Source organism: Rhinoderma darwinii, chromosome 2, assembly GCF_050947455.1.
Source record: "Rhinoderma darwinii isolate aRhiDar2 chromosome 2, aRhiDar2.hap1, whole genome shotgun sequence".
NCBI lineage: Eukaryota > Metazoa > Chordata > Amphibia > Anura > Rhinodermatidae > Rhinoderma > Rhinoderma darwinii.
In genome coordinates this window covers 410,037,562-410,051,561 of record NC_134688.1, presented here as the reverse complement: position 1 = coordinate 410,051,561, position 14,000 = coordinate 410,037,562, and the positions used below count along the sequence as shown (strand labels likewise).

The 14,000-nt window shown below is 42.0% G+C and overlaps 1 protein-coding gene across 1 annotated transcript in view; it reads right to left on the bottom strand.

The window, feature by feature from the left end:
* Positions 1–4,161: 4,161 nt before the first annotated feature.
* SCARF1 (scavenger receptor class F member 1) overlaps positions 4,162–14,000 on the bottom strand; it is a 55,810-nt gene continuing 45,971 nt past the window's right edge. The window contains exon 11 of the mRNA XM_075850810.1: positions 4,162–5,304. Within this exon, the coding sequence (XP_075706925.1) occupies positions 4,256–5,304 (1,049 nt within the window). The 3' untranslated portion in view covers positions 4,162–4,255. The remainder of the gene's footprint in view (positions 5,305–14,000) is intronic.

The window sequence follows — 14,000 nt, the reverse complement described above, 5'->3', positions numbered from 1 at the left end:
CCCATATTGCTTGAAATCTGTGGCCTGCTTAATAATGTGGAATGTCCTTCTTAAGTAGTTTTCCTTTGATTGGGCACACCTGGAAAACTGAGATTGATTACAATGATCCAAAGAGCCCTAAGACACAATACCATCCATGAGTTTAATTGAAAAACTAATAATTAAATGTTTATGAGACTTAAATCCAATGTGCATAATAATTTGGAACTCGGTGTAATGCCCCCATACAGTACAATACCCCCATAACTGTCACATACAGTGTAATGCGCCCATAGCTGCCCCATACAGTATAATGTCCCCCTAGCTGTCCTTATACAGTATAATGCCCCATAGCTGCCCAATACAGTAGAATGCCCCCACAGCTGCCCCATACTGTATAATTCCCCTATAGCTTCCACCATACAGTATAATGCGCCCTTAGCTGCCCTCATATGCTATAATGTCCCCCTAGCTGTCCTTATACAGTATAATGCCCCATAGCTACCCCATACAGTAGAATGCCCCCACAGCTGCCCCATACAGTATAATGCCCCTATAGCTTCCACCATACAGTATAATGCCCCCTTAGCTGCCCTCATATGCTATAATGCCCCCTTAGCTGCCACCTTACAGTATAATGCACCCTTCAACATAGAGTATAATGCCCACAGCTGCCCCATATAATACAATGCCCCATATAGCTTCTCCCTTACAGTATAATGCCCCCTTATCTGCCCCCATACATTATAATGCCCCCTTAACTACCCCTAGTGCCAGTACCCACATATAAAGTGCCAGTGCCCTTGTAGATAGAGCCACAGTGCCCGTATAGATAGCGCCACAGTGTTCCCTGTAGCTAGTGCCCCTATAAAGTGCCACAGTGTCCATGTAGATAGTGCCATTGGGACTCCCTCTAGGAGCGGAATCCCCAGCCAGAGCATAGGCCGGAGATCCCACTCCTAGAGGGAAGCCCTGATGTCACTGTCCATATATGTACAGTGACGTCAGTGTCTACTCCTTGAGCGGAATCGCCGTTGCCGACACTCTAGCTGGGGATTCCGCACCAGGAGCCACTGACTTCACTGTCCATATATGGACAGTGACCTCAGGGGTTCCCGCTAGGAACGGAATCCCCGGCCAGATCAGCAGCAACGGGGATTCCGCTCAAGGAATAGCCTCTGACTTCACTGTTCATATATGGACAGTGACGTCAAGAGCTTCCCCAAGTACAGCGCTTAAAGTAGCTCTGTGCCCGGGGAGTCCTCGGCGAGTGGAGGAGCTCCCTCTGCTCCACAGCTCTGAACTAATTCTGAAGCAGGGAGCTGATGGTTCCCTGCTTCAGCATTGGGTTCAACAGTATCTGCGTCCTGTGGACGCAGATACAGTTGACAATGGGACATACCACCGGAATCCGGGACTGTCTCACTGAATCCGGGACGGTTGGGAGGTATGTAGCGCAGAAGCAGAAACACCACTTTATATTCTCCTGTACCACCCAGCCATACGAGCCACTAAAATAAGACTAACTTTGCAGAGCACCATTTCATCATGGTATGGCCACTGACTATTTATATCTTAAATGGTATTTAACCTGTACCTTATGTGCTGTACCCACACATATTGCTATTCATTTTGTATTAAATGTATGTGAACACTATCGTGCTCCCACTAGTGCATTTCCCGTATAGACATCCAGTTACGCTTTTTTGATGGCACAAAATTGGGAGTGCCGCCCAGAGGCGTAGCTAGGTTCTCTAGCACCCGGGGCAAAGATTCAGTTTGGCGGTGGCCCCCCCCCCCTCCTTCCAACGCTCTGGCCGGGGATTCATCTCCTGGAGGAGCAGTCTCTGACGTCACTGTCTATATATGGATAGTGACATCATGGGCTTCTCCATGAGCGCAAACCCCGGCCAGAGCGTCGGCAAAGCTCTGGCTGAGGTATCTGCGCCCAGCCCGGCGCCCCCAACCTACCCTCTATTCTAGTTGCGCCCGGGGGAAACAAGCCCTGTCTTTTTCCACTAACTACGCAAATGGTGCCGCCTAATTTCTTTTTTAAAATATTCAGGCCCTAAGCAGGCACCCCTATTACAAGAAGTGCCGATCAAATAGCCTTACTGACTCACCAGGAGGTCAGTGCATTTAGAGCTGCTTTCTATTACAGCAAGGGCAGAATGATTATGAAAAACAGACTAACTGCCGCACATATACTGAGAGAGTCGCTTTAGGAATATGTGAAGAGAAGAAACAGGAGCCGAGTGCTGTCCTCTTTGGAGTAATGAAGACCAGCATATCGTTTTGTTGCTTTTATTGTTTTGGTTAAAGACAACATTTTTCAGGGATCAGCGCACATGGTTTTTTCCTGATGAAGTTGATCTCTGAAACACATTGAATTTAACCAAAACAATAAAGCAATCACCCTTTTCTTACTGTGGAAACAGCCAAAACTCTTTGTGTCGCTCTGATTCACTCTCGTCTTGACTACTGTAACTCATTACTAATCGGTCTCCCCTCACTAAACTCTCCCCTCTCCAATCTATCCTGAATGCAGCAGCCAGGCTCATCTTTCTAACCAACCGCTTCACCAACACCTCTACCCTGTGCCAGTCGCTGCACTGGTTGCCCATTTACTTCAGAATATAATTTAAACGTACAGCTCTCCGCTGTGCTGCACCTCCCTATATCTCCCCTCTCAACTCTGTTTATAACCCTACACGGGCTGCCAACGATCTAAGGCTAACATCCTCCATATTCCAAACTTTTCACTCCCCCTCCAAGACTTTTCTTGTGCTGCACCACTTCTCAGTAATGCGCTACCCCGGACAATCAGATTAATTTGTGCCCTAAACGCATCTTTTTAGGCAGGTTTATCACATTCCCTAATCTAACTACTTTCCTTTATCCCCCCAAGTACACTATACCTGATGTCTTCATTCAACAATATCTTCCACACTCCTTTCACCCATATTCACTTTATATCTGTTTATACACAGATACTGGCAGGTGACCGGCTCCTGCAGCTTTATGTATACTATCCTATTTTTATAAAAGATGGCTGGACCATTGTACAAAACAAACACTTTTTAAAATTTGGTGTTACCTCATAGATTGTAAGCTCTTGCGAGCAGTGTCCTCACTCCTCTTGTTTGAATTGTTAGTTTTGTCACTATGTAATGTCTGATTTCGTCTGTACATGTTTCCTCTGAATTGTAAAGTGCTGCGGAATATGTTTGGCGCTATTTAAATTAAGATTATTATTATAAAGCATTGAAATTATACGCTGATCTTTTTTTTTTCTCCTAAGTCAAAGAGGAAGCACACTTAGCTCCTGTTTTTTTAAAGTTTGTTCGAGCGATCACAGCCTTGAGTCTGCAGCATCCTCCTATATTGTGGCATGCCTACATTAGTGTTGTACCTAATTCTCACCGCCACTCGTCCCTGGCCTTGTGGCGGTTGTGCGACCTGTGCTGTCGCACATCAACCGCCCCTGCTAAGTGGGCGTTTATGACCACCAGCATTATTATTAATCGTAGAGCACAGTTATTAAATGACACATGGAGCTGGTAGTCATTGTATGTTGATATTATTAGGGCACTGTACTGCTCTGTATAGTATATTATTTTTGCAGTGTATGGTGGTGGTGGCTGAACTGTATAGCATTGTTATTTAGGAAACTGTATAGAAGTTATTTGGCCAACATATGGTAATTATAATTAGGCACTGTTTAATATGATTATTTGTACAGTGATTGATAAAATATTATTTGGGAAAGGGGGGCTAACCAAGCAACATCCAATGTAAGGCCAGCCCTGCAACCACTCATGGTAAGCTAAATTCCAAGCGCTAGTACTTACCAATGGAGATACTCTCCCGTGAGGTGCCGTGCCTTTTTTCTTTTCTTTTAGATTTAGGAATATGACACTCAACATATTAAACATTGATTATAATTTATACATATCTATTGTTTTCTCATGTTCAGTCCAGTCTAGTATTCGTTGAAAACTTTTTTTGCCGTAAAAATTTCTCGTAATAAGCTCATACAATGCATTTGGACCATTTTGGTATATGAAGCCATGATATTCTTGTATCAACGTGAGGCAAAAGCTCATACAAATATTAAATATTGACTTCCACAAGAATTTCCCAACACACTACCATCAATGTTTTATTATCAAATCCATATAAAACAGCATACGGGATGGCTCAAGTAACATAGTACTGGAGAAAAGGCTATAGACAATCACTAATATATATTTCTTTATGTTATGTGCATAAAGTTTCAAGAATTAGGATTATCACAGTTCATTTCTGCATCTTCATATAAGGAAGATGGTTCCAGGTCATTGTTCACAAAACTCTTTGATATACTTATGTTTTCATACTTTGGTTCTGAATCTTCTCTATCATCTGGGCTTTGGTAAATGTGTTCAACATTTTGGGCTTGTTCCAGCGTTACTGAATCATGCAAGTTGGAATACATGTTTTCTGGTTTATCAGAATTTCCGTCATTCTCTATACTATCCTCCGACAAGTGTTTTTTAAGGATAGAAGAATTTGGAAGAACAATTTTTTTTGTTTGACTGTCTTGTAAATTATCATTTGAAGAGCTTATAATCATATTTTTTACATCTTCTTCTAGACAAGCAGGCTTTGGCTGAGAAACCTTTGACATTGAATGCTGTAACAAAATTCTCCTAGTAGGTTTTGGGATGCCTTTCTGAAAACTGCCCAAACGTTTCAACACAGCCTGTACTGCTCCATCTACATTGCCTTCTGACTTTCTACGAGGCTTACAAGGTTTTCTTGGGGGACCCACAGTCACATAAAGAGTGGAAATATTGTGAACCTTCCTCTTCATTTCAGAGTTTTCTTTCAAACCAGCTTCTGTTACTTCTCCTATAAAAGATGCCTTTTGAGCATTAGACATTGTCCTTCGGCGGCCAACTGGACCACTTCTCTGGAGTTTGGGATGATCCTCTGAGTCTGGATTACAATTTATTGTGTCATAGTGCTCATTATTATGTTCATCCTTTTGTGAGTCATCTCCATTCATGGTCTGTGACTGTATAGAGGGCAACTTTGGAAGACTTATAGCAAGTTTTGGTTTCCGAACAAGATTGGGAGTATCAGTTGTGGATGATCTTCTACTCTCAAATTTGGTTCCTTCAGCAAATGATACAGATGGTCTTTTTGCTTTTGCATTGCTAGAAGTTCTAGGGATAGAAAATGGTAGACATACATCTTCTGCATTTAAAACCATGGCATCAGGGAATATATTGCATTTTGAACTTATTTCTTGAAACCCATCCAAGTCAGCAACAGATATTCCTAAAAAAAACAGAAAGATAGGAAACATTTTTTATTTTGGCAAATTACAGGATGGGCCATGAAATACAGAGCCCTGTTTCCCTTGTGTGGTTTGTATAGGATAATGCTTATTGGTCCTCATTCATGAAAACTGTCTTACAGTAAAACTGTTTTTGTTCCCCTTAGGAACCAATTAAAGTTCAACATCTATTTTACCAGAGCAGTTTAAGAAATTAATGAAGTCCATCATATCCTACCCTGCCAGTCAAGTGGTACTCTTTAGGGCAGTAGTGTTTTGTGCGCGAGTGTGTCCAACATGCTGTATTCTATTCAAAACACAGGACTGTTTTGCTGGTCAATTTCCAGACCTTCCCGTTTTAGCGAAAAGCTGTATACATGGTTTGTTGCAGAAGTGGCATAACGCAGGATCCGTGGCTAATGCAAAAAAAATAGACAACCACGTGTTTGTATACCTGTTGTTTTTGCAGACATCTAAGAGACAATTATGAATAGCCCGAAGATATCTACCTGAGAATTATCCCAGCAGGCGCACGTCAGCAGGACAACATGTCGATGAGTACTGAAATTGCTACACCTGAAGCCATACCGAGTATCAGTTGTGCAAGAGTTAAAGGAGTGGGATAAACAAAAGCATGTGGTGTATTCAATTGGCTACTGGATATGATCGTAGACAGCCATTTGGACCCGTTGCTATAAATCATGTCCGATGAAGCGTGGTTCCATCTAACCAGGTATGTTAATTCGCAGAATGATAGGTACTGGCACACAGAAAATTCATAAGTGCTACACCAACAGCCATTCATGATCCAAAAATCAGCGTTTGGTCTATTGTTATGGGTATGCAGAGTCTGGGTCCAATATTCTTTTAACAAGACGGGCGACGCATGCATCCTTGTGGCGAGTTCATGCAGCATTTACAGAAGAATGTACTGTGAGCAAAGCGCTGTGGCCTACACGTTCACTAGACCTAACAGTGAGCGATTTTTATCTGTGGGGTTACCTGAAGGGTAAGGTTTATGAAACTAATCCCCAGACAGTGCCCAAAGTGAAACAGTAAATTGAAATTCATGTCCGGTATATCAAACGTGTGGTGTTGCAGAAGGTGTTCCTGAACATAAGACGGGCACAACTTTGGCACAAACCACTTCCAGCATCTCCTGTAACGAGTAACTGTGTCATTTTTCCATTATCCATTATCCTGTTGCAACCACACAAGGTAGACAGGGTTCTATTTTTTTTGTGGCACACCTTTTATATCTAGAATTAAGTCAGAATTATTTGTAGCTTATTAAGTTTCTAGACCAGACATGGGCAAACTACGGCCCGCGGGCCACATACGGCCCGTTAGGCTTTTTAATCCGGCCCGCCGAACTTGTCCAAATCATAGTAAAAACCTCCTTTTTTTTCCCCTTTCCCTGCAATGCCCACGTTTTCCCAATAGATGGCGCACTCAAAACACATTGACCGTTGTCCTTAACGCCGAAGGACGGATATATCCGTCCTCAGCAGCTGCTAGTTCGCGCAGGAGGACGGATATATCCGTCCTGTGATGGCGCGGGTACTGCCAGTGTACCCACGCGATCAGCGGCAGGAGCACGGCTGTTATACACAGCCTGGCTCCTGCTGCAACTGCCGGAATCGAAGCGCGCTCCGATTCCGGCAGTTTAACCCATTAAATGCCGCTGTCAATAGTGACAGCGGCATCTAATGTGTTTGACAGAGGGAGGGAGCTCCCTCTGTCACCCGATCGGCGCCCCCGCAAACAAATCGCGGGTCGCCGTCGGGTTTCCATGACAGCCGGGGGTCTAACAAAGACCCCCAGGTCTGTCTTCCGCAACTGCCTGTTTGGCGATGCCGGAGGCATGACCTAACAGGTTGCCTGTCAGTTTTACACTGACAGGCAATAATGCTTTGGTATACTAAGTATACCAAAGCATTATATATGCGATCGGCACATCGCATAGTGAAGTCCCCTGGTGGGACTTAAAAAAAAAATGTCAATCAGTTAAATAAAGTTTGTTGAAAAAAAATAAAATAATTACAGTCAAAATCAAATAAAACTACTTTTTTTGCCCAAAAAGTGGTTTTATTCAGTAAAAGTGTCAAAACAAATAACACATACACATATATGGTATCCCCGCGATCATAACAACTTGACCAATAAAATGAACACATTAATGAAACCGCCGGATGTACGGCGTCCAAAAAACCCGCAAAAAACAACGGCAAAATTCTCTCTTTTCTCCCATTCCCCCCATAAAAAATAAAATAAAAGTTAATCTATAAGTCCTATGTACCCCAAAATAGTACTAATGAAAACTACGCATTGGCCCGCAAAAATCAAGCCCACATACGGTCACATCGACGGAAAAATAAAAAAATGACGGCTCTTGGAACGCGGCGATGCAAAAACAAGTAATTTTTTTCTAAAAGGGTTTTTATTGTGCAAACATAGGAAAACATATAAAGCATAGTAAAGGGCATAAATTTATAACGTGAAAATTAATGCTGGAATAGCTGCTTATTTTCAATTCTCTCCTAAAATAAAGTTAATAAAAGTTAATCAATATATTGTAAGCATCTAAAAATGGTGCAATTACAAAATACAACTCGTCCCGCAAAAAACAAGCCCTTATACGGCTATGTCGACGTAATAAAAAAAAAGTTACGACTCTTGGAATGCGACCATGAAAAAACAAAAAATAATCCTTGGTCATTAACGTGCAAAATGGCCCGGTCATTAAGGGGTTAATGTGGCGCGTATTTCTCTTTATTTCACTTTAATTTTCACTTCGTTTCACGTCACCATTAAGCCCTTCGGTTTTCAAAGAGTACAATATCAGCCGTCACTTTGCCACGAAGCATGCAAACTATGCTAGCAAGCAGTCAACACAAGAACGGGCGGCTACTGCTCAGAGGTTGGCAGCTAATTTACAGAGTCAACAGAACTTTTTTCTTGATAAATCACAGTGCGTATGTTATTTTTATCTATTTACATTTCCTCCTCCCAGTATCTGCGAAATAGTATGTAAATGCCATATCTTGCATATTCCTTGAGACAAATTTATTAACTGATAAGGGCTATTTTTCACATTTGAAAGACAGTTAATAAATTGGGTTGTAGTGTTCTTACTGTGCTATGAGGTTTGCACACACTACATTTAATGCTTTAGTATATCCGGCCCAAACACTCCCTCCAAATGCTCCTGGCCCGGCCCCTCTGTCAAATTTTAGAACCCATTGTGGCCCGCGAGTCAAAAAGTTTGCCCACCCCTGTTCTAGACAATAGCTTCAGAGAGCCTTGTTGATTTATACATTTCATGGCTAGATGACTAGCTTTCTATGAAATTCTATGAAATTGCATCCAGTGGATTTCTGCATGAGCATAGTTACATAGTATGGTTGAAAAAAGACATATGTCCATCAAGTTCAACCAAGTGATGGGAAAAAGGGAAGGGATAAAACAAAAATTCTAGACATTGACATAGGAGCTAATATTTTTTTGGTCTAGGAAAATATCGAAGCCTTTTTTAAAGCCATCTACTGTCCCTACTGTGACCGGCTCCTGCGGTCGCTATTTCACAGTTCTCACAGTAAGGCCGGGTTCCCACGTAGAGTAAACGCGGAGGAATATCCGCAACACAATTCTGTGCGTAAATTCCACAGCATTTACAGTAGCAACAAAGTGGATGAAATTCAGAAAATCTCCTGCCCACGCTGCGGAAAAAAACGCAGCGTAAACGTTAATAAATGCTGCGTATTTGTTGATTTTCCGTTGCAGGTTTTCCCTATTTTATTCAATGGGGAAGCAAAACCCGCAACAGAAAGCCCAGTGTTGCAACTGTTGTGGCGTATTCGCAGCAATTACGCCACAAAAATCGCAACTATGCAAAATAAAATAAAATCATACTTACCCAGAACACCCTCCTTCTTCGCTGCTGCAGCCAATCACATGCTGTAGTGGTCACATTGGCTTCAGCGTCATCCAGGGAGACCGGACTGCGATGGAGGGACGTGTCGTCATAATAACGACCTACGTTAGTATGAGCAGTTTTTACTGCTGCTTTCCGCAGCGGAAATTCCATCTGAAAAAATGCACTACAATGTGGCGCAGTTTTCGGACGGAATGTACTGCGTGTTCCAGGTCAGATATGCTGCGTGGTTTCCGTTCCGTGGGGACTCGGCCCAAAGAAGGCTTGTCACCTCTGGAGATTGAACCTTTTTTTCTCCAGAAGTGCCCCCTTGTTTTACATGGAACAGGTTTTCACTATATTTGTTGTATGTGTCATTCATATATTTATATAAGTTAATCATGTCCCCCCTTAGTCGTCTGTTTTCAAGGCTAAATAGGTTTAATTCTTTTCATCTTTCCTCATAACTTATATTCTTTATACCCCTCATTAGTGTAGTTGCTCTTCTTTGTATTTTTTCCCAGCTCCAGGGCATCCTTTCTATGAACTGAAACCCAGAACTGGACTGCATATTCTAGATGAGGCCTCACTAATGCTTTGTGAAGTGGCAATATTACATCCCTGTCCCGCGAGTCCATGCCTCTTTTAATACACGACAATATCTTGCTGGCCGTAGAAGCAGCTGATTGACATTGCATGCTGTTATTTAGTTTATGATCTACAAGTACACCCAGATCCTTCTCAACAAGTGACTCTCCCAGTATAGCTCCCTCTAAAGGCTCTTTTACACTTGCCAATAAGGAGCCGGAGCAGTGAGCACTGATCAACGAGACATCGTTGATCGTCACTCGTCACACGGAGCTATGGATGGGGACAAGCGGTCGTTACATTATTATCATGTTGGCAGCGCCTCTCCCTGTTTACACAGTGAGATTTACTGTCGACAACAATAATATTTAACTTTTTAAAACGATACAACCAGCAGATGATAGTTTGCTCGTTCATCTGCTGATCGTTCCCCTGTTTACACTGGGCAATCATCGGCAACGAGCGTTCTGTGAACGCTCGTCTGCCCGATAATCGTCTAGTGTAAAACCCCCTTTAGACATATGATGCATGCAGATTGTTGGTACCCAGATGCATAACTTTACATTTATCTACATTAAACCTCATTTGCCAAGGGGATGCCCAAACACTCAGTGTGTCCAAATCGGCTTGTAATTTATGATCATCTTCCATAGACTGAACTATACTACATAGCTTGGTGTCATCTGCAAAAATAGAAACAGTTCTATTAATCCCATGCTCTATATCCGTGAGGGTATGTTCACACGCAGTGTTTTCAGGCATTTTTTGGGGGCGTAAACGCCTCGGAAAAACTCCTGAAGAAATGGAAGCTGAACGCCTTCAAACATTTGCCTATTGATTCCAATGGAAAAACTGTGTTTCGTTCAGACGGGGCGTTTTTTTTAGGGGTCGTTTGGAAAAAGGCGTGTAAAAAAACGCTCCGTAAAAAGAAGTGCATGTCACTTCTTGAGCCGTTTTTTGAGCTGGTTTTCATTGTGTCAATAGGAAAACAGCTCCAAAAATGGCTCCAAAAGAACAAATTAAAAAAAACATTTGATGCTTTAACCCCTTCCCTCTTTAGCCACTTTTGACCTTCCTGACCGAGCCTCATTTTTCAAATCTGACATGTGTCACTTTATGTGGTAATAACTCCGGAATGCTTTCACCTATCCAAGCGATTCTGAGATTGTTTTCTCGTGACACATTGGACTTTAAGTTACTGGCAAAATTTGCTCGATATGTTCAGTATTTAATTGTGAAAAACACCAAAATTTAGCGAAAAATTGCAAAAATTAGCATTTTTCCCAATTTAAATGTATCTGCTTATAAGACAGGCAGTTATACCACACAAAATTGTTGCTAATTAACATCCCCCATATGTCTACTTTAGATTGGCATCGTTTTTTGAACATCCTTTTATTTTTCTATGACCTCACAAGGCTTAGAACTTTAGCAGCAATTTCTCACATTTTCAAGAAAATTTCAAAAGGCCATTTTTACAGGGGCCAGTTCAGTTGTGAAGTGGCTTTGAGGGCCTTATATATTAGAAACCCCAAAAAAGTCACCCCATTTTAAAAACTTCACCCCTCAAAGTATTCAAAACAGCATTTACAAAAATGTCTTAACCCTTTACACATGTCACAGGAATTAAAGCAAAGTAGAGGTGAAATGTACAAATTTCATATTTTTTTGCAGAAATAAATTTTTAGTACAATTTTTTTTATAACACAGAAGGTTTTACCAGAGAAATGCAACTCAATATTTGTTGCCCAGTTTCTGCAGTTTTAGGAAATATCCAACATGTGGCCCTAGCGTGTTACTGGACTGAAGCACCGGCCTCAGAAGCATAGGAACACCTAGTGGATTTTGGGGCCTTATTTTTGTTAGAATAAATTTTAGGCACCATGTCAGGTTTGAAGGGCTCTTGCAGTGCCAAAACAGTCAAAATCCCCCAAAAGTGACCCCATCTGGGAAACTACACCCATTGAGGAAATTATCTAGGGGTACAGTGAGCATTTTGACCGCACAGTTTTTTTACAGAAATTATTGGAAGTAGGCCGTGAAAATTAAAATCAACATTTCTTCAAAGAAAATGTAGGTTTAGTGATTTTTTTTTCTCATTTCCACAAGGACTAAAGGAGAAAAAGCATCGTAAAATTTGTAAAGCAATTTCTCCCGAGTAAAACAATACCCCACATGTGGTAATAAACGGTTGTTTGGAGACACGGCAGGGCTGAGAAGGGAAAGAGCGCTATTTGGCTTTTGGAGCTCAAGTTTAGCAGGAATGGTTTGCGGAGGCCATGTCACATTTACAAAGCCCCTGAGGGGACAAAACAGTGGAAACCCCCCACAAGTGACCCCATTTTGGAAACTACACCCATTGAGGAAATTATCTAGGGGTATAGTGAGCGTTTTGACCCAACAGGTTTTTTGCATAAATTATTGGAAATAGGCCCTGAAAATGACAATCTAAATTTTTTCAAAGAAAATGTAGGTTTAGCTAATTTTTTCTCATTTCCACAAGGACTGAAGGAGAAAAAGCACCGTAAAATTTGTAAACCAATCTCTCCCGAGTAAAACAATACCCCACATGTGGTAATAAACAGTTGTTTGGAGACACGGCAGGGCTGAGAAGGGAAAGAGCGCTATTTAGCTTTTGGAGCTCAAGTTTAGCAGGAATGGTTTGCGGAGGCCATGTCACATTTACGAAGTCCCTGAGGAGACAAAACAGTGGAAACCCCCCACAAGTGACCCCATTTTGGAGACTACACCCATTGAGGAAATTATCTAGGGGTATAGTGAGCGATTTGACTCCACAGGTTTTTTGCAGAAATTATTGGAAGTAGGCCCTGAAAATAAAAATCAAAATTTTTTCAAAGAAAATGTAGGTTTAGCTTATTTTTACTCATTTCCACAAGGACTGAAGGAGAAAAAGCCCACAAAATTTGTAAAGCAATTTCTCCCGAGTAAAACAATGCCCCACATGTGGTAATAAACGGCTGTTTGGAGACACGGCTTGGCTTAGAAGGGAAAGAGCGCTATTTGGCTTTTGGAGATCACATTGAGCAGGAATGGTTTGCGGAGGCCATGTCACATTTGCAAAGCCCCTGAGGGGAAAAAACAATGAAAACGCCCAAAAAGTGACACCATTTAGGAAACGACACCTCTTGAGGAATTCATCTAGGGGCGTAGTGAGCATTTTGACCCCACAGATGTTTCATAGAATTTATTAGAATTGGGCAGTGAAAATAAAAACAATCCTTTTTCTTCAATAAGACGTAGCTTTAGCGCAAATTTTTTCATTTTCGCAACAAATAAAGGAAAAAAAAGAACCCAACATTTGTAAAGCAATTTCTACCGAGTATGGCAATACCCCATATGTGGTCATAAACTGCTGTTTGGGCACACGGCAGGGCTCAGAAGGGAAGGACCGCCATTTGGAGTGCAGATGTTGCTGGATTGGTTTCTGGGCGCCTGTGGGCCCAAAACAGTGGAAACCCCACAGAAGTGACCCAATTTTGGAAACTACACTCCTCAATGCATTTACCTAGGGGTGTAGTGAGCATGTTAACCCTGCAGGTGTTTTGTAGAAATTAGTGTGAACTCGATGTTGCAGAGTGAAAATGGGATTTTTTCCACAGATATGTGGACAATATGTGGTGCCCGGCTTGTGCCACCATAACAAGACAGCTCTCTAATTATTATGCTGGGTTTCCTGGTTTTAGAAACACCCTACATGTGGCCCTAATCTCTTGCCTGGACAGTCGACCAGGCTCAGGAGTGAAAGTGTACCATGTCAAATTGAGGCCTAATTTGGCGATTTACAAAGTATTGGTTCACAACTGCAGAGGCTCAGATGTGAAATAATAAAAATAAACCCCTGGGAAGTGACCCTATTATGGAAACTGCACCCCTCAAGGCATTTATTAAGGGGTGTAGTGAGCATTTTCACCCCACAGGTCTTTTCCATAAATGAATGCGCTGTGGATGGTGCAAATTAAAAATTTATATTTTTCCCTAGATATGCCATTCAGTGGCAAATATGTCGTGCCCAGCTTATGCCACTGGAGACACACACCCCAAAAATTGCTAAAAGGGTTCTCCCGGGTATGACGGTGCCATATATGTGGAAGGAAACTGCTGTTTGGGCCGCTGTAGGGTTCAGATGGGAGGAAACGCCATTTGGCTTTTGGAGCGTGGATTTTGCTTGATAGTAGT